The sequence below is a fragment of the Pristiophorus japonicus genome, chromosome 8 (genome assembly GCF_044704955.1).
Source record: "Pristiophorus japonicus isolate sPriJap1 chromosome 8, sPriJap1.hap1, whole genome shotgun sequence".
Taxonomy (NCBI): domain Eukaryota; kingdom Metazoa; phylum Chordata; class Chondrichthyes; family Pristiophoridae; genus Pristiophorus; species Pristiophorus japonicus.
Window position 1 is genome coordinate 207478257 of NC_091984.1, and position 21925 is coordinate 207500181.

Below are 21925 nucleotides of genomic sequence, written 5' to 3' on the forward strand. Positions count from 1 at the left end.
AACATATAAATTATTTAATCCACAAAACAGTGTAATTGCAATATTTCCCCAAGTATGTAATCAGGACAGTGTAGTGTTATAATGTAGTGTTATTAAGTCACTAGAGTGTGAACCCTCGCTGATTTCTTTTCTTCCCACCCTGCCCCATCATTAGCTCAAGAACACTGAAGCCAATTGATCTGTGTAAGCTCAAATAATTCAGTATCTAATGTAGATTGAATCTGGCCCTTCTGGTCTGCAGGGCTCAGTTCCACAGTGCATGTATCAACGGAATCATTGGGGGAAGCACCAAAATCGCCAATGGCAGATCGGCTTCTGTTTCACAGGCATTATTCTCAACCTGTACTGCAAATGATTCTTTTAAAGTTGCCAATATTAGTACTGTAAAAGCAATTGAAGCACCTATAGGTCTTTAATTGAATACTGTTTATGTCGAATGCTGATTATCGTTAACAGATGAAGTACAGGTAGGCCTAGTAAGAGTTTTTGAGTTCATTATATAGCCTGTTAGTCCTAAGGCATTCAATAGGTCTTTCTAGGCCCTCTCAATAACTAAATCTTGCCTTTAGAGTTGAGTTAGTTTTCTTTTTGATCATATACAGTGCAGAACTTTTAAAATTGTTTGCTTAATAGGAACATCCAGGATAAGGGATGCATTTCCTTCACAACGGCCTTTGCTGTAATATATATCTCTGACCCAGATTTTGTTTGGTTGCCATCTTTATTTTCTTATCTTTCATCTTCCTCCAAAACCTCTAACATGGTATTTTGTTTTTCCTTTTCCAGCAAAATCCAGCTGTCCCAGATGTTGCAATGAATGGCAACACTCTAGAACAAGGATCTTTGACGCAGCCGCGTAGCTGGAAAGAGTTTTGTGAGCTGCGTGCCCATGCCACTGCCAAGGAGCTTGCTAGGCAGTATTTGCTGTTTGCAAATGAAAATCCAAATCACGACATACAGGGGGCTGAAAACTTTTCTTTACGTTTCACAGATCTCTTTCAGCAGTACTTCAAGAATGAGGTAAAGGAGGGATTTGCTATGAACAGGTGTACCATTGTGCCCTTTACAGGAGTACAGGATTACAGGGAAACGGGCAGGAAGAATACCGATGGCTCTTCTGGTCTGGTTTTACCCAAGATGGAATCTGAGGTGAACAGTGCTGAACAGACAGAAAGGGGTTCGGACACAAATCTCCCATTTTCGTCCAAAGCTCGAAGCTCTGAAGATGTTTCAGTTTCTGCATGCCCGTCACTTGAGCGACCTAAAGCATTGAGTCAGTTTACCAGAAGTGTGAGAGGCAGTATACGGGGTCTGTTCCGGAGAAAGTCCACCGAGGCGATAGCTGCAGAAGGTAAAGAGGGAGCTTCTGCAGTGGCTGGCTCACCTGACAAGGACTGGTTTAAAAATCTGGCTTACAAATTCACATGGCCAAGGACTCCGTCTCGAGAAGAGGTTCGTGACGTCCGCAAGGAAGGTGTTTTAAATTATATGGTGGTGGATGATGTCAGCATGGATATGGGGACACGATGGCAAAAATGTAGGCTGCTTGTGCGCAAGGCAAAGTCTTGTGAAGGTGATGGATATGTCTTGGAGTTGTTTGATCCACCAAAGGTACGTACACTTTAAGATTTTTTTTTTTTGTGGGAAATTCGTAGCCAATCGTTCCAATTCTTTGTCAAATCACAAACGCCAGAGGTCACCTTGCACACGCCAAGGATCACTCTGCGCCAATGCTTACATACGAGAATTTCATTTCGTCAGGTGTGATTATGAAGGATTGATTTCAGATTAAGCTAAGTTTCAACATGACTACAGACTTTGGCTGGGTCTTTAATTGTTCTGTATCAAAGCTGTTTGTATGAAGTTGAGATGATTATAGACAGCAATGGGGACCTGTTTAAACCTATTGTAATAAGCTACATGCAATAAACCCACAAACCTGTAGCTAATGTGCCTTTATCTGATATCTCTTACAGCAGCATCTGTTTCAGCACTTGGTTTGGTCTCCTGCCAGAGCAACACAGGTGTGTGAGGCACAGCCATGTTAAAGACATACCTTTGAATTCTTTTTGGTTATTAGTAACATTTTGAGTTGATACCATTTTAGAGGATGACTAGGGAAGATCAATATATAAAATCTTGTTGATTGTGATGTGACAATGTTGTGCTGAATCTGCATTGTAAGCCACCTTATCAGACAAGGATAAGACCATTGACTAGATTGACTGGGCAATAAATGCAGCTCCAAATATCGGCAATTTGGTGACCAGATACTGGCTGCTAAATCTGGCTCCGTAGTGCCCGTATTTTGGCGTTACCAGTGCCTTTTTGAGTCCAAAATAGCGTCCATGCATGCACACCCTTGATGCGTGCCACGGCGGACCATGGATCAATCGTTAGCACGGACGACGGAGTGTGCACGGTGCTATGCAGGTGATGCAGATCATGTCATCAATTAACATGCAACGCTGATTGGATGACATCGCTGTCATTTTCGGCCTCCATGCACCAGCTAACGCCCTCTCTTAAACACACTCAGCTGAACATGCATTCAGCAGCAGGAAGGACCCCCAACCAGTGATATTTAAAGGGATCTTCAACTGCTTTATGATTGATTTCTACTGGCTCTTGGTGAGTTTGTAGAATGTTTGTTTGGTGGTTTGTTATCTTCTTTGAAGTTGCTGAAGTCTCCGGGGAGTGGTGTGGCAGGTTACCTCGAGGCTTCTGCTCAGATCAGTTGCTCCCAGACATGGGTGCAGTAGTTTGTATCCCCTTTAGCCTGCAGCATGACCGGAAGAATGAGCAGAGGCCACACTGAGGAGGACAAGCTGCTTGAAGAGGGAGGAGGAGAGGGGGGGAAGGAGAGGGAGAAGGGTTCTCAGCAGGAAGCCATATCCACCCAGGGTCTTGAAGAGCAATACTCCCACCGCAACCTAAGCAAGGAACAGTGTGTGCGACGTGTCCACTTCACGAAGTGCTCGCTGAAAACTGCCATCTGTTGCAGTCACAATTGCAGCCTTCGGTCAGGGTGAGGATGGCATTGCCAGTGGCTGTGAAGGTGAGCGTGGCCATGAATTCTTGTGCGCGGGCTCCTTCCAGGCTGGAGCAGGTGATATTTCCAACTTCTCCCAGCTTGCCGTGCACTGTTGCATAAGGGAGGTCAGAGGCTCTGTATGCAAAGAGAGGTGAATACATTTTATTCTCTCTTGCCAGAGAGAAGCAGGTGGATTAAGCACACGGCTTTGCCAGGATAGCAGGCTTCCCCATGGTGAAGTGTGCCATCGACGACCCACATGTTGCTTTGCAGGCTCCACATGTGGATTCGGAGATGTACTACAACTGGAAGGGATTCCACTCCATCAATGTCCAGCTGGTAGGCGATCATGCAGGTCAGCGCTTTGTATCCCTGGCAGCCGTTATGATGCCTTCATGCTGCAGCAGTCCACTGGACCATCCACATTTGAGCCACCACAACAAACCAGAGGGTGGCTACTGGGTGACTAGGACTATCCGCTGACCACCTGGCTCAGGACTCTGGTGCGCAACCCAAGCACACGTGGGCAGCATGCGTATAATGAAAGCTATGTTGCCACACGGAATCTGATGGAGCAGACCATTGGTCTGCATGCTTCCGCTGCCTGAACTGCTTTGGAGGAGCTCTGCAGTTCTCGCCAGAGCGAGTCTCAAGATTCGTTGTGGTCCGCTGCATGCTTCACAACCTCACCATCATGAGGGCAGAGCCATAGTCACCATGCATGCGGCGGAGAGCTGAGGGAAGAAGCGAGGAGGCAACCAACACAGCCCCTTTCTGGCTGGACTGTCCGTGATTGACTCATTCGACTGCAGTACCAGTGAATGCAACCCTAATTGCCCATTCACCAAAACTCCCACATCTTACCTTCCCTCTGTCACTGACCGTTAGTGTCCTTTTGGCCACAATGCTACAAAACAAACATTCCATACCAAACCAGACTGCTATCTGCTCCCATTGCCTGCTCAGACTTTGTTTGGAAGGCATCCTGCCCCCCATGTTGATATAGGGGCTCTCTCCTTCTCCTCCACCAAGGTCTCCAGTGCTGCGCAGAGAATCTTGGAGCCTGTGCTCTGCCCTGTTGCGCCATCAGTACATCTTCTTGCTCACAGTCTTCCCCCAGCCACTTCCCGCACCTGCTGCAGCCAAAAGGCATCACCCCTTTAAGAGGTGCAAGCTAACTTTAAGTGGTGCTAGCCTCGCACAAACTCGGGGGGGGCCCCCCCTACTGAGGCATGCAGTCACTCAGCAGCTCATTCAGCGCATGGCTGCATGCTACTATTCTATAAATGAGCAGGCAACATGAAGTTTGCGTACTGCCTGCATCGGAAGGAACAGGCATGATTCGCGATCAGCCCGCGCCCATTTTTGGGGCTTGTCCAATTTCTAGGGCAAGGAATTATCAGAAGTTATGCGCTCATGTAATTTCCAAGGGATTTAAAAAATTACTTCTTCAGCTTGAGTGCAGAATGAGCAGCGATAATTAGTAATTTGTTAGTGACTATGTTCATCCCATAATGAGTCTGTTAAACCACACCCCACCCTGCAATGTGCAAGCTACATTTACAAGATTTGACAATCATACCATTGTTAAAAAAAAGTGTACAAATTATGGCTGTCAGAGGTCGGGATTATGGAGGATGATGCAGAAGCATCTTAGAACTCCTTTGCCATCCTTATGGAGCGTGTAAATGTTGGTCCAATAATGTTTGTCAGTAAGTGTAAGAATGTTTTGAGCTGGACCAAATTGTTGTGGTTATAGAAATTGTGCTGGATTATGTCTTACACTAGCTATTACGTAAAAGAACTGTTGAAGGCATCCATTCTATAATAAAGGCAAATAGGATCAGAAATTCTGAATTATTACATGGTGCTTGGTCAACCAGCATACAGTGTTCCGTTTTTTTCTGGATTCCCAGCATCCGCGGGATTTTGCTTTAGTTAAAGTGTTCTTTATTTTATTTCCTTGCTATAACAACTGTATTTTATGTTGACATGTTGGTGCCGTGTATCAGTGTCACACCATAGAGAGCTAGCTTGTGCATTTGTGCCCATACTTCTCTACATCCATGCTTTGAGGACCCATTAGAAGTCAAGGTGGATCAGTTTTAAAACGCAGGTTGTGTTGGCTGTAAAAACATCATCTATTTTTCTCTTCACGTCATTTCAATTTTAAAAATTGAATCTTTATTATAATGATTAAAATTTGCTCTTTGCTCTGGTGGGTGTGCGAGTCTTTTCTCTATTCGTCAAAGTTTACAAAAATGCATGAAAAATAGTAAATAGGGATCAGTGTTCAGTAAAGATAGCATGTTGCAGTACTATAAACCTCTTTGAGTATCATCGTGTCATGTTGAATAAGTAATTTTACTGGCTAAAATGAATACAGGTGCAGCTTCGAGAATCCGGAAGCCTTGGGACAGAGGCCGCTCCGGATTCTGTGCATTTCCAGACTTCGGAACGTCTTTATGATGACTCGAATCTGGAAACGCCCGAGCCCAGGTTCGTGTATTTCTGGACTTTCGGAACGTCTTTCCGCGTCCCGCATCTGGAAATGCCTTGGGGGGAGGGAGGGGGAGGAGGAGAGGAGGGGGCGGGGGCCGAGGTAAGGGGGGATGGGGGAGGGGGGGGAAGAGGAGGGGGCGTGGGACGAGGTAAGGAGCGGTGGGAGGCCGAGGTAAGGGGGGGGTGAGGGGAGGGGCGGGGGCCGGGGTAAGGAGCGGTGGGGGGGGGGGCGAGGTAAGGGGGGGTGGGGGGGGGCCGAGGTGAGGAGGGGGCGGGGGCCGAAGTAAGGAGCGGTGGGGAGGGGGCCGAGGTAATTGGGGGGGGGGGAGGAGAGGAGGGGGCGGGGGCCGAGGTAAGGAGCGGTGGGGGGGGCCGAGGTAAAGGGGGGGGGAGGAGAGGAGGGGGCGGGGGCCGAGGTAAGGAGCGGTGGGGGGGGGCCGAGGTAAGGGGAAGTGGGGAGGAGAGGAGGGGGCGGGGGCCGAGGTAAGGAGCGGTGGGGGGGGGCGAGGTAAGGAGCGGTGGGGAGGGGGGGGTGGCCAAGGTAAAGAGTGGTGGGGAGGGGGGGAGGAGGGGGCGGGGGCCGAGGTAAGGAGCGGTGGGGTGGGGGGGGGCCAAGGCGGGGGAGAGGTCGGCGGGGGGGCGGCGGCAGGTCCGGATTCCGGAACATTTTCTGGATTCTGGACGACCCTGCCACAGATCATTCCGCAACTCCGGATTCTTGGCGCTGTACCTGTATTGAACATTATTCGAATATTCCATTAAACTAGATAAATTGACATTTCAGGCCTTTGTAGTAATGGTTAATTTCACTGGTTCTAACCATACTGAATTGCTGTTTTATGCTTCATGCTTAATAGTCCATATCTGATATGTTTTAAATGGGTGGTTTCAAAACATTTCTCTGAATTTTTTCACTTAGTTAAAATGAATTGCTAAATCCGAGATAAATCCATTCTTAATATACCATCTCTTGTACAGATACGAGCAAAAGGTCACATTTTCAGCACATCTGCTGTTACCATCTGTTTGGATGTTTCATCCTTTGATGGTTTGGTTTAAAAACCCCAGAAGAGTGAAGTTTATGAGGTGCTGGTGAGCACTCGCTTATTGCCTGGCGAGTGCATCTAAACATGGAGATGTTCCCTGGCCTCCTATAAACAGCGGCATTAATATAGCAATGCCCTTCTGGATGTTACATAAATATTTAACCGTACATTTCCTGCTCATTAGCCATGTTAATTATGCTTCAGCTCTTCCTTGAACATTTTTGCCAGATTAACCCATTGGGAGTAATGGTAGCATTTTTAATATTAAGGTACTCCATATTTGAGATTTTCTTAAAACTTGTTCGCCGCTAATAAAACCAGGAGAGCAGTATTTTCAGAGTGTCCCTTTTTTGGCAAATTTCTCCCTTTTTCTTCTTTCCTCTCCTGAAGGCACAACAATAACTTGCCTTTATAAAGAGCCTTTAATGAAGAAAAACGTCCTATTGTGCTTCATAGAAGCATAATCGGACAAAGATCAACACCAAGCCAATGAAGTGACTAAAAGCTTAGTGAAAGCGGTGGGCTTTAAAGAGGGTGTAAAAAGAGGACAGGGAGGTAGAGAGGCAGGGAGACTTGGGACAGGAATTCCAGAGCTTGCGGTTTAGATGGCTGAAGGCATGAGCATCAGTGGTGGGCACAAGTAGCTCTTCAGTAGCTGGATCAAGTTTCGCTCTTTTCATGTGTGGGCTTGGACAGTAACTGTAGGCAAACTATTTAACTACAGAAGGCATCACAATACAACACGGAGGGAAAGAGTGGAACTCATTGGATAGCTCAATCAAAGAGCCGGTCCAGGCATCTGTGATGTACGACTTTATGATTTTTACCTCCATCTGGCTCCCAAACTTGATGTCCACACAAGAATATTTTTTCTCCGTTCCCGGTGCAGGGTGTACTGTAGGTAATAATGTGTTGTAAAATTTTTCTTGCTGGTTATCTGTCCCAACACATAGCAAGGTATAAGAATATGCAGAGCTTTTTCTTGGCGCCCCAGTGCTCTTATTAGTCTAGCAGTTTCATAGCCTGGTATTCATAATAAGGACAACACAGTGACACTTTTTATTTGTTCCGGGATGTGGGCGTAGCTGGTATTTATTGCCTATTACTGTAATATGCTGTGGGGATAATATACAACAGCTCCTCCATTTTATACTTTCCAATCCTGTCATAACATTAGTAATGTCCTTTTCCCCACATGTGACACCATCAGAAAACTTCTATGTAAAATAACCAGCCATAAAAATCAGTTGCAGCAAGACAGTTACCCGCCTGTTGCATTTCACAAGCGGTAACAGATACCTGTATGAGAATTAAGACAGTAATCAAATCTTGGGGTTCAGAAAACAAAAAAAAATGGTCAGGGTTTGATGTCACCCGAGCTGTTCCGTTGGATTATTGCTGTGCAATTCGCTTCCAGCTGTACACTATTCTGTTAAGTTTTGGTACAGCTGAATCTGTGGGCTGGTTGCTTGACATTCCAGTCCCTTGGTGATGCTTCCTGTGCTAACAACCTATTCCCCAGACAGCAAGTTAGAATGCATTGTGTCAGCGGAGAGCTTCACTTCAGGGTAAGAGGAAAAACTGGACCCACGGAATAAGCAAATTGAATACCAAGAAAAATAATGGAGTTTGTTGGATTCAATTGGCCGTTTTTCCTCCTGAAGGAGGCTGTATGAACATTAGGGTTGCCGGAGGCTGTCAATACTTCAATATTTTGGCTGCTGTTAATGTTGGAATTAATTGGGGCTTTCAGGATTATTCTTTGCTGTGTAACAATTTACCCTCTTCTCTCCTCCACTCATCCCAGAGTTGTATCCCAGTTTTTCCCATTGCCCCTGTAGCCTCCAGTTTCCCCCGATACCAAGTCTGTGGTCCGTGCAGCTCAGCGCCATTCTTTATGTTGCATTTAGCCACTGAGCTGTTGGAGGATTGCTTGTTGAATATCTTGGTTTAGGCTGCTGCTGCATTATGTGGCGTAAGCCCATTATTTACCACACCGCACGAAACCGCGAACCTATTGATTTGTTATATTGATCAACAATATACTTTTTCAAACGAAGTGCCATTGTTCAGGAACTGAAATTAGAACATTGTTGTGATTGTTGCGCAAAATTAAGGATAAAGGTCATTTTTTAAAAAAAATTCTGACTGATTCCACATGAAAATGTAAAATATTCTTTTGTTTCTCTTTAAACTGTGGGTAGTAGTTGTACTGGACTGTATGCAGCCTTTGACTTTCAGATAAACATTTGATGTTCTGTTTCCTGTTGTTGTACCATGGAAGTGCATTTTTTTCCCTTTATCTGGATTTTACTTCTATATTTGGTACATCTTCGCTTCTCTGACAACTAATAACCGCTTTGCACACAAGTACTAAACACAATCCTTTACCTATCGTGTACATTTTAATTTATTCAGTACTTCAAATGAAGAAATGATTGAGGTGAGATTAAACACAGAAAGCAGCAGTACACTGAAACTATATTCATTGGTCCACTAAATTTCAAACACTACATACCCCCCGCCCCCATTTTCTCTTCTTCTGTTGTAAAGGCACTTAAGTGGGTTATAACCCCACAGATGCCAGCAGCCTTAATATTAAACTCAGGTGTCTGCTTTCCGTGTGTGAGCCTTGACCTTGAGTATTGGCAATTCAGGGTTTGCGGGGGAGGGGGGTGGCGGCTGGGAGGAATCGCAGTTGAGCCTTTCCTTGTACTAAAAAGTGCGAGTGTGCGGATGTTGTACAAGTCAGTAAGCAGCGATCGGACCAAGAACCCTGCTTGTTAGTTTTCTGCCTCTCCAGCCAAGGGGTGCAGTATGTAATTTAATGCCCCCACTGCTTGAGGTCAGGCACAGGCTTCAGAGGTCAAATTTTCCTGTGTGGCTCAGATACTCCAAATCTAATGGCACAAAGGCATTCCAAGATGTGCATTTTGAGTCTTTGTGCACCTGGGATGGATTTACTAGTCTGCCTTTGCTCCTGTTAAACTGGTTCTGAACAAGCTTTAAAAACTCCACAGTAATTGCAGACCTGCAACCCCCCCCCCCCCCCCCCCCCCCCCCCGCCCTCGTCACTGTTGCTTAAGTAAAAATCAGCCAGATGGAGTGACTATTTCTGTGTTGAGGGAATTGTAATCTTTCATTTCAGTTGCAATTTGACCTTCCCCCTAGTTTGTACCAGTACAGAACAACACAAACAATAACCAGGGAGCCAGGATGTTTTTGCACAGTATATGAAGTGTGTTGTTTTTCAGTCTTTGGTAAGTCTCTGAGCTCTTGCAGTTGAATTTTTACCCCAGGCACATTAGAAATGGCTATTACCTCAAAGAACCAAATGATCTTTTGAATTGATATTAATATCTGGTACATTATTGTAGAACATTGCTTTCCATTAGCTTTGTCATTCAGTAGAATTCTAGCAATACAGGACCAGTATTAAATTTCTATCCTGCAATTTATTTTTTCCAATTCTCTCCCGTCCTTTGCTAAACATCATGACCTAAGTAGGGTTACAGTTCCATTAGCAGCAGCAATCCTCCCGTATTTCATCCAAGCAGCCATTTTCCATCTAGACATTAAGAGTGGATTTTCGATTTGGAGGCTTTTTCGGGCAATAATGGCGACGGGGAGGTCAATTGTGCGCCAGGAAATGGTTTACGTCTGCAGCCACAAAATCCAGCAGCTGGGTCCGGAGTGTGGAGTGGAGCGCTAAGAGAGGCGTTCCACATCTCTCTTAGAGCGCTAGGTTGGCTGAGCAGCTGAAAATCCATTGCTCAAGAGCCGGCTTTGGAGCACTCCAAGAGAGGCTTCCCTGGAAAAAAAGATTGCCACAAAAAACATTCCCAATACCTTGCTCACCCCACATAAAGACAAATCGCAAAAACAAAACCAATCACACTTACCTCACGTAGTCATTCCTTCCCTCACCATCGCCAGAACAGCTCTGACCACCTGGTTTTTCAGGCGGGTTAGCTATGGGGCGCTACTGGGTCAGCACAAAACAAGTTTTGAGATCGGGACGATAATGGGGGCGTTGCACACCGGCTTGACACTCCCGGGCGGTACTGCTCAGCGCTGCCACAAAACCGGCACCAAATTTCCCAGCGGGGCGCTGGAAGCTGGGCGCCCAGCCAGAAATAATTTCCAGAGCCATTACCGCCACTCTGGGGCGCTAATAGAGGCGCAAGCCCAACGAAAATCCAGTCCTAAGCATCAGCAGGCTATTTGACTGAAGCGGACATTCAGACCTGATTCTGATACGCGCACATGTGCATTTCAGGAGGGATCACCGTATAGTAATCTGGCTAGCACTCTATCCCTGGGACGTTGGGACCTCTCTGATACAAATGCCCTTTTGAATAACATTAATCCATCGCAATCAAATTTATTCAGAGGATAAAAGTGGCATTTAGAAAAGCCCATCTACCAACTTCATTTGAAAACTTGCGGAAGAGTATACTGTAGAATCATAGAAAAGTTATGACACAGAAGGAGACCGTTCGGCCCATCATGTCAGACAATTCAGAGAAATGCCACTTAAATTATGCAAGTCAAAACAACTTGCATTCTTGATGTTTTGAACAAAAGTCTCGAAGGGACGAGAAAAAAGCATACCGTTAAAGCACAGACAGGACTGTATGCCTTTTATGTCTAAGAATCTCAGGAATTCCCATTATTTTGAATGGAACTTGGCTGCCGGTTTTGTACTGGTTCAAAGTGAAGTCGGTGTGTAATTATCTTAAAATGGACTTGTACCTGTGATCCTGATGTACTGTGGTCTAGAGAATGTTCTTTGTTTATTCAGAGATAAAAGCAGCATTTAGAAGAGCCCATGTACCACTCCCATTTGTTCCTTAGTTTGGAGGGCTGGTAAGAGAACTGTCCTCTGGCCTCTGCCAATGCTTCTTTGCAGCTAGCTGCTGGGAGGCGCAAGTGACTTGAGTCGATTTGCTGCTGGTTTTCTCTCCCTTCCTATGATGAGAAGCTTCACACAGCACATGAGTAACAGCAGGATTGCACACATGTCCTATTATGGTATGGTACAGTACAGCACATTGAACCAACACTTTGCAAAACTAGCGATCTGACTTACTTATTTTTTCTGTATTCAAGTAACTGAAGGGCATTTTGTTTCTGCGAGAAGCAACAGACTCATTTTCCACATCCCCTTAAAGATAAAGAATGTAGGGGAAGCTAGCTACCTCAGTGGCTTAGCAAGTTATCCTGTGAATAGACAAGCTGAGCCTTGTAGGCCAGGAAGGTTCCAGGCTTGATTCATAGGAACAGGAGTAGGCCGCTCAGCCCTTCGAGCCTGTTCCGCCATTCATTTAGATCATGGCTGACCTGTGCCTCAGCTCTATTTACCCACCGTTGCTCCATATCGCTTGATATCAGTACTGATCGATCTCAGTAGTGAACATTTCAGTTGATTCAGCATCCTCAGTCTTTTGGGCGAGAGTTCCAAATTTCCACTACACTTTGTGTGGAAAAAGTGCCTCACAATTTCCCTCCTAAATAGCCTAGCTCTGATTATAACCTTGTTCTCCCTTGTTCTCGATTTCCCCCATTAGAGCAAATAATTTCTCTGTATCTACTCCATCAGATCCCTTTATCGTTTTAAATGCCTCGATTAGATGATATAAACCTAGGGAATACAAGCCAAGTTTATGCAATCTGTCCTAATTTAACCCTTTAAGCCCCGGTATCATTCTGGTGAATCTGTGCTTATACCCACTCCAAGGTCAGTATATCTATTCCCCCTCCAATACAGAGCACAGTACTCCAGATTTGATCTGACCAAGGTCTGTATCACTGAAGCATCACTTCCTCACTTTTGTATTCCAATCCCTTTTGAGATAACATTCCGTTCGCCTTTTTAATAAGTTTTTGCACCTGTACGTTAGCTTTTAGTGATTCACTCGTCCTCAGCTCCTGGTCTCGGTCTTTACTGAATTAGCCAGCCTGGTTAAGGTGGCGGTGGAAGAACTTCAATTGACCTCAACACTCTGGAATAGGGAGTGGAATATCAACTGCTTTTTTTTCTTGATTCCAATGCAGTGCCTCCAACTGGAAATGCACATGTCTGAATGTTGAGCAAGGGCAGGATTAGTCTTGATGCCTCTGCAGTTGAATAGCCCGCCAATCCTCACTGTCAAGACTCAAACATGAAGGCTGTAGCAATATATATCAGCAAGCAATCATCATCTTCAAGAGAGGAGAGCAGGAGAGAAAAATGTCAAAAAACACTTGGCCCAGTAGGTAAATGCACCCCATGATGTTGCTGAACCATACAGACCTGGCACCAAGCTTATGGTCTACAGGGCAGTAGTGATATCCGCCCTCCTATATGGCTTAGAGACATGGACTATATACAGCAGACACCTCAAAGTGCTGGAGAAGTATCACCAGCACTGCCTCCGCAAGATCCTGCAAATCCATTGGGAGGATAGACTCACCAACATCAATGTTCTCGCTCAAGCCAACATCCCCAGCATCAAAGCACTGACCATGCTTGACCAGCTCCATTGGGCGGGCCACATCATCTGCATGCCCGACACGAGACTCCCTAAGCAAACGCTCTACTCGGAACTCCTGCACAGCAAGCGAGCACCAGGTGGGCAGAGAGATGTTTCAAGGACACCCTCAAAGCCTCCTTGATAAAGTGCAACATCCCCACCGGCACCTGGGAATCCCTGGCCCAAGACCGCCCAAAGTGGAAGAAGAGCATCCGGGAGGGCGCCGAGTACCTCGAGTCTCTCGTCGCCGAGAGCATGCAGAAACCAAGCGCAGACAGCGGAAGGAGCGTGTGGCAAACCAGACTCCCCACCCACCCTTTCCTTCAACCACAGTCTGCCCCACCCGTGACAGAGACTGTAATTCTCATTGGACTGTACAGTCACCTGAGAACTCACTTTTAGAGTGGAAGCAAGTCTTCCCCGATTTCGAGGGACTGCCTATGATGATGAAGGTTGCAGATACAATTCAAAAAGGAAGGACCACTTGGGTGAGATACTGGGAGTTTTCTCGTGCTTTTGCAACTGTATTCCATCCAGCAAGAGTCAGCACATTAGGAAAGGAGGTGAGGAAATAAAAGAACAAAGACTTTCATTTATATAGTGCCTTTCACGACCACTGGATGTCTCAAATCGCTTTACAGCCAATGAAATACTTTTTGAAGTGTAGTCACTGTTTTAATGTAGGAAACGCAGCAGCCAATTTACACACAGAAAGCTCCCCCAAACAACAATGTGATCATTAGATAATCTGTTTTCGTAATGTTGATTGATGGATAAATATTGGTCAGGAAATGAGAGAATTTTTTTTTAATATAAATATAGGAACCTGGATGGAGTAGAGACCAGTTAGCAGTCATTGCATGTTGGACGCACAAACTGGATTTCACAGACTACGGAATACAGCAACTTATCTATTAAAGTCCTTGACCTACGAAACAGTCGATCTATTCACAGAATATTGTCCATTTCTGATAGCGATATTATTCTATTTAGATAGAAGTATTGTGTCCCTGATCATATGCCCGTGACCCTTTGATTGCTGAAATATAAATCAAAGTTCTACATCTCTTATTTTCGTAAATGAAAGCTATGCTTGTCACATTTCTCAGAAAACAAGCAAAGTGTTTTCTATGAAATGGCTTATGAGGAAGCAGGTGTTGCAGATAGATTGCTGAAAGATTGTGACTCAATAGTCTGCTTAAATATGTTGTCAGCAAAAATTTTTTTTTGCAGAAATACTAAGCTGCAACACTGAGAAAATTAAGACACTAGAGAATGTTTACTATTATGCCTATTACTTTAGTTCTCTGTCTAATCCAAACAGTGCATGAGTCTTAGTCATACATTACATCGAACCTTTCTAAACGTATATATTTCCCAGCCGGAGAAAGGATATTGTGTACATTTGTTTCCCTATTTTGTATTTAATCACCGTGTCCTATATCCATAGATTATGTGTAGTATATACTGAAGCAATGAAGAATTCTCTCTACAGACTTGAGCACATAATCTAGGCTGACACTTCAATGCAGTACTGAGGGAGCGCTACATCGTCAGATGTGCTATATTTTGGATGAGATGTTAAACTGAGGTCCTCCCTGCTCAGGTGGACAATAATAGATCCAAAGGCAATATGTGTAGAAGGAGATGGAGTTCTCGGGCCCCTGGTCAACATTGCTCCTTCACCCAATATCACCAAAAACAGATTAAATGATCATTATTCGTTTGCTCTTGTGACCTTGCTGTGTGTGAATTGCCTGCTGCAATTGCCTGCATAACAACAATGCACCTCAGAAGTAATCTATTGGCTAGAAAGCACTTTCGGACGTCCTAAGGATGTGATGAGGTGCTATATTAATGCAGGTTTGTTCTTGTACTGGTCCAACCTCAAATGCTTCCTGTCACTTCATTGCATATCTTCTGGCCTGTGGCCTCTTCAAACTGAGCACCAAATTAGTGCCATTTTAAGGCTGTTTTTATTTTTTGCATTGTGGAAGAAAATGGTTAAAATCCATCGCTCAGATCTTTAAATAACTGCCTGAGAGAGGTTTATTATCTTGGGCTGATTTGAAATATGAATGTTAGGTTCAAATAAACTGTTTAATGGAAGACTGTTTTCGCCTCCATTGTCACGCATCAAAATTTAGATTTGAAAAAAAAGTCCTGGGTAAAATATACCAAACTGTCAAATTGCACAACAATCCTTTGTAAAATCAACACATACTTGCTTGTGGATGTAATGCAATACAACTGCTTTATAATCTGGCTTTTTTCAGATCTATGTTGGCCAAGATTTGGTTCAAGATTACGAACATTTCTCCCCATAGAGACAGCTGCTGTGGAGACCGGTGAAGTGATTCTATCAGCTGTGAATCTTCATAAACACAAACAAGTCACCCCATTTTTATTTTGAAGTTTGAGTTCTTGGTCATCACGAGTAACATATGAAATGAGTGCAGGCCTTTGGGTGGTCCAAAGCCTCCAAAAATGCTCGAGGTTAAATCCGATAATAATAGAATCTTTAGGGAGCGGGAATAACGTTTGCATTCCAGCTACAGGTATTAATATGGAAAATTCTCCCTTTTTAAAATTGTATCTAGAGTTAATTCATAAGGTGCTTCAAAAATCATTGTGTAAAAAATGGGGACAGAATCTCGGTGAGTCAAGGCAGTAGTTACTTCCTGTGAAGAGCTTTGTTGATCCTCACTGCTGTAATATTTGTGGATTAAGGTAGCAGATTTCAGGTGAATTAGATTTGATGCTGGTGTAATCCTTCTCTGTCAGATGCACAGCATGTTTTCAGATTAACTTAAATTAAGTTTCAGATAAATCAATGAGCATGAATTTATTCACCAAGGCTCTTGTCCACTTTCTCTCAGTTTTTCTGTTATGAGTCATCATTGCAGCTTTGCATTGTACCACTAGCATTTTGCCTATCATTGCATAGTGACTTCAACCTCCCTGAAAAAACCTTCGATGTAGTACTTTTAAACTGATTGTACTACAAGAAAAAAAAGTTTTTGTATGCGTTTTATTTTTGTTTAGTTAGCAGGTACTCCAAATGAATTGTTTTCTGGCATACTTTTTAAGAGTACAGAGAGCATTGTGTTAGGAAATTATTAGAATGATTGACAAAGACAAACATCAAAATCGTTTTAAATTGCAATACAACCAGTTCAAAGATTTTTCTCTTGTAAAACGTGGCGGTAATTGCCGTAAGTGATGTTGCTAAGAAATTATGAATTTCCTGTTTATGCCTCGGTCCAGCAACATTGGTGCTTCTAATACCTTGCAACCTGATTGTGTAATCTGTGTTTGCAGACCAGGTCATGGGGTCAGAGAGGCAGCATGGGTAAGATTTATGTGAAAGTATAAATGAACAAAAACGAGTATCAGTTTAGCAACACATGGGCCCCGATCTTGAACTCTGGGCGGGTTTTGGAATGGTGGGTAGTGAGGCAAGTTGGACTCTCACCTGCTGCCCCAGATATGAGGCCTAGGCTATTTTAACTCTTGGGCCTAATTTAAATCCCGTCGGCTGAATTTCAGCTCGTTCCAGGAAGTGGCCAAAAATCGTGTGGCCCAGAGGCCGCCACAAGGTAGGTGATGGGTTTGGCTTTTGGGGTTGTCTTGTAAGGGTCTTGCACTTGGGAAGTGGTGGAGAGTGGGGGAATTAAAGCGCAGAGGAGGCCTGAGCTATTCTGTGGGGCCCAGAGAAACACTTTCCACTAGCCCACTGGCAGGAAAACCACAGCAATTTCCCCATTTAGGCCATCAGTTAACATTGCGGTTGGCTCCTAATGATGTTACTAGGACAAGGTATGCATATGTAAAGAAGGAGTCCGCTGGCTTTGGGCTGGTGTCTTTGCCACCAGCTCATTAGAGCATGTTAAAATTCAGAATGGGGTGGTTTCCTGGCAACTTAACCTGGACAATTTTAACTCCCCTTCCCCCTCCTCCACCCACCCACCCACCCACCCCCCCCCCCCACCACCCCCATATGGAGGGTGTGTGTGCATGCGTGCACACTACTGGATGTCAGTGGTGTTGTGATTTTTTTTCCTGATATATGGTGTAAGAAATGATGCGTTGTTTTTTTTTAAGATTGCATTAATTTTAGGTAGTTTGGGTTAAAATGTGATGAGCCTCAAAATCCCAGCTTAACACTTTTGATACGGCAATCCTGGATAAGATCAATCCTGGTGGTTCTTTACCCAGAGAATCGTGGGCCTGTAAAACAGGCTGCCGTCTTGTGCGGTGGATGCTGATTCGCTACATTCCTTCAAGCAAGAGCTGGGCTGGTTTTTGGTTGGGGTGGCGATCCCCTCATTTAGGGCCCAAATTTCCCCATGAGTTGCACTGTTTTTTTTGGTGTAACTTGATTTTTCTGGTGTATCTTTTTAGTTGCAAATATGGCCATTTAATTTGCACCAGTGTAAGTGAGTTAGTTAGTTAGGTCAGTTTTTTTTTCCAAAAGTGGGTGTTCCCAGCCACTTACACCATTTATGCCAATTTGGCCAAAAAAAAGTTGTACTAAACTAACTTAGGGCAATGTATGTGTCCAATTTTGTCCGCACAGAAAGACCTTACTTACAGTTAAGGAATCGGCGCAAGTAATAATATTTCAAGCACCACCAAGCACCAAACAAAGCACAAAAAGTAATAAGCAATTAATTAACCAATAAAATAGAAGGAACCCTGCACCTAAAGCACCAAAATCAATGAGTACAAATAAAAAATAGAAGTCCTACCTTAGGGAATGCCGCGGGCCACCGATGAGGGAGCCCATTCGGCCAGGGCTAGGGATGGAGTGCTTCGGCCCCTCCCACACATCCTGCAGCGCGTGTTTGTAGAAACGGTCTGCCAGGAGCTACTGCACATGCGCGCAGACTCTAGCGTGCATGTGCAGAGGTCCCAGCACTGTTTTCAGCGGCGGGACCTAGCTCCGCCCCCCCCCCTTGTTCTGCGCCATGTCAGCTCCACAGACGGTGCGAGAATTGGCCATGATCGCAAAGATTTTTTTTGCCGCTGCTTCTGATGTAAAATGTCGGCGGGGAACTTGGAGGTGTGCCGAAAAAAACGGAGGGCCAAACTTGGGTCCATAAAAGCTAGGTTACTGTATAACATTAATCAGGACCAGAGTGTTCTCCTGGACTAGTTTTGGTTACCTAAAGAGGGAAATTTTCCAGATTTCATTCGCTAATTGACCTGAGTTTTATCTAGTTTTTCGTCTCACTCAGGAGATTAGATGGTTTTCTGGTGGCGTGGGGTGTATTTATGGTGATGCACAAGGTATTGTAGTTGTGTGGGACAGGATGCATGAACTAGTGCGTCTTTTCGGGGCCTTGTCGCGTATTTGTATGACTTCCCCCCCCCCCCCCCCGCCCCCAACACCAATTTAGAGGAGAAAAATGAAGGTATTATCTGTATAAGTATGTTAAAAGCAGTTGTTGATTATTTGGCTAAACATTGGCACGGGTGCTAACTGAGCTTATCTTAACTTCTTGCTACAAATCAATCCAGTGTCTTTAAATCAAGACATATTATTTCTGATTTCAAGTCTTCGGGATTTTCATCGCCTGGCTGTTTCCATACAGAATCATTCCAGTGTTTGTTGGATTTTGCCCTTTGGCAGCAGCTTGTTCCTCGGTCAGCACTGCTGGCAGTACAATGCGTGGTTAAGCACTTGTTGCCAAAGTTAGCTCTTGTTTTAAACTAGACTGCCTTTTTTACTAAATAGGCTTAATGGTGAAATTCATTCTTCCTGTGAAAATGCACTCAGAACTCCTGTGAATGGCCCCTTGATGAGAGCTGGCATGAATACAAAAACTATCATTTAAAACTGGGCCAGTAACTGCTGTATTGGGACAGCAGAGAGAATACTGAACTAAGTGCTTTTGGAGTTTTGTTTTCTAGAAAGCAGAAATATGTGATTGTGATTAATCCTTCATTAATGTCTACCAGGTTGTTTTTGTGGTTGATGACAGATCTTTACAGGATGCAGCATGCACTTTTGGTATGTCTGTTCGTCTATCCACAAATGAATGGCTTAGGTTTGACTTGCCTCTTTTTAAGAGATATGTGAGTTTTATGCAATACATCAATATAACCTCCACCCATTTCTTTTGTGTGTTCGTTCTCTTGTCATCCATCATTTCCCAACAGAGGGGGCGGAACTCTTTTGTTGTGCTGGTAAGAGGCGGCTGCCTGGCGTGAGTTGACTGAATGAGTTACTTATCCTTTGGTTGTAATGATGTTTTCTTTCCAAGGATTCATTGTGTAAGGAATCACAGGAAGCAGTTAGTGATCTACGCCTCCACAGTGCAACAAATTCCTGTGGTGGCACAACATGCCCTGTACTGGATTTTCTGGTACTCCGCAGTATGTTCGGTTACATTGTGGAGCAGTATTGTCAGCACTGGAGAAGTGAATGTGTTTTAAAAATCAGAATTGTAGTGTATTTTATTGGAAAGGTAGTAGAACACCATGGGGAGTGCCATACGTTAGTGTGCTAATGGAGTCCGGTCGCCCTCCTGCACCAGCTCGCGCTGCTCCCTGAAGTAGTCATGGCAGCCACGCTGCTCCCGAGGCCTCCAGGCCGCTCCTTTTGTGGCCCCGACCTGCCGCTGGTGTTCTCCAATCGGTGATTGGAGCGTGGGCAGACACAGCAGAAGTGGCGAGGTCGGGACGAAGGAGCGGCGAGAGACTGTAGAGGGATGGGATCGGGGCCCAGGAGAGCCGTGAGTTCGGGGACAGGGGCAGCATGGACCAGCCCACACTGTGATATGTGTGCGCACTGGGTCCATGCAGCAGAGCTGGTCTCCAGTAGTCTTGGATAATCCTTGCCACTGGACCAAGACCTAGCTCTGTCAAGCCCGTGTGGTGGCTGGTGTGCAACGGTCACCACACGTTAAAAAAAATCCATGCAGAGGCATCTTTCACCCTTGACTATGTAGTTCGGGACCTGGAATATTGGTCCTTCATTGAAACACCTGTGAACTCATCCTTTTTTGGCCTGGAAGCAAGTCATCCTGGTTTCAAGAGACTGCCTATGATGAACGGAGTTTCCCACATGGCAATTAAAATGGCCCAAAAGTTGATGTCAAATTCATGTTCTGTAACTGAATAGTCTACTCGGTACAGCATTGTTCTAGTACTTGAGTCCCGCCCTTGGATGTTGGTGTTGTGTAAATTCTGAACTAGAGGAGAGAGATTTAGGATTGTTACCAAGAGAGCGTTTAGGAAAATGTTCTTTTTACTCGAGGGTTGTTAAGAGATGCCAACCTTAAAATTCTTCACCAGAAATGATGGTGGAAGCAGAATCCGTAATAGCTTTTAAAACAGAAATGGATAAATATTTGAAAGAAAAATATAAAAGGGTATGAGAAAAGGCTGGGGAGTAGGCATAAGTTGGTAGCTCTTTCAGAAAGAGAGCTCTGGGGGTCCGGAACTCACTGCCTGAAAGGGTGGTAGAGGCAGAAAGTCTCACCGCCTTTTAAAAATACTTGGATGCGCTCTTAGTGCCATAACCTACAGGGCTACGGACCAAGAGCTGGAAAGTGGGATTAGCTGGATAGCTTTTGGTCAGCCGGCACGGACACGATGGGCCGAAATGGCCTCCTTCCGTGCAGTAAATTTCTATGATTCTATGAAAGGTGGCACAGGCACAATAGGCTAAATGTCCTCCTTCTCTACTATAAAATACTATGAAATAAGAACAGAAAATGTTGGAAATATTTAACTAGTCAGTCTTCATTAAAGAGAAAAGACAGGTTATCATTTTGAGTATATGATCCTTCCTATGTACATTCTGACTTGGATGTACATCCAAATGGACCTTGGGTCTACAGTTGTTTACTTCTTAGTGTATGCTGTATTAACTTTTCTCAATTTGTACACTTATCCTAGTAATAAAAATAATTAAAACAAAGAGAAATGTTGTACTGAGGTCTCAGCCTACTTGGTAAATGTTGAAGTGGTGGCGGATCCTGTGCTGGCAGATGTCATCATCATATCATATGCGGTCCCTCGAATTGAGGGGGTGGAAGATGCCTGTGCGGGGATTTTTTTTAACGTGTGGTGACTGTTGCACATCAGCCACCACACGGGCTTGACAGAGCTAGGTCTTTATCCAGTGGCAAGGTTTAACCAGGATGACTGGAGACCTGTTCTGCTGCACGGATCTAATGCGCACACATATCGCAGTGTGGGCTGGCCCGTGCTGCCTCTGGGCCCTTGGCTTTTCTGGACTCTGTATCCTCATTTGCTGCACTTCCTCCACGATCTCTCGGTGCTCCTCCGCCCTGACATAAGAACATAAGAACATAAGAAATAGGAGCAGGAGTAGGCCATAAGGCCCCTCGAACCTGCTCAGTCATTCAAGATCATGGCTGATCTGATCATGGACTCCGCTCCACTTCCCTGCCTGCTCCCCATAACCCCTTATCCCCTTATCATTTAAGAAACTGTCTATTTCTGTCTTAAATTTATTTACTGTCCCAGCTTCCACAGCTCTCTGAGGCAGCGAATTCCACAGATTCGCAACCCTCAGAGAAGAAATTTCCCTTCATCACAGTTCTAAATGGGTGGCCCCTTATTCTAAGATCATGTCCTCTAGTTCTAGTCTTCCCCCACCAGTGGAAACATCCTCTCTGCATCCACCTTGTCAAGCCCCTTCATAATCTTATACGTTTCTATAAGATCACCTCTCATTCTTCTGAATTCCAATGAGTAGAGGCCCAACCTATTCAACCGTTCCTCATAAGTCCAACCCCCTCATTGGAATATATTTGTTGGTCATTCTTTGCTGGCTTTTAAAAGCTTCCCAA

The 21925-nt window shown here is 44.7% G+C and overlaps 1 protein-coding gene across 3 annotated transcripts in view; it reads left to right on the forward strand.

Moving 5' to 3' along the window:
• Positions 1–21925, forward strand: part of sh2b3 (SH2B adaptor protein 3) — a 238434-nt gene that overhangs the window by 16399 nt on the left and 200110 nt on the right. For all 3 annotated transcript variants that reach the window (XM_070887858.1, XM_070887856.1, XM_070887857.1), the window contains exon 2: positions 787–1611. In XM_070887858.1, coding sequence (XP_070743959.1) covers positions 814–1611 — 798 coding nt within the window. In that variant the 5' untranslated portion in view covers positions 787–813. The remainder of the gene's footprint in view (positions 1–786; positions 1612–21925) is intronic.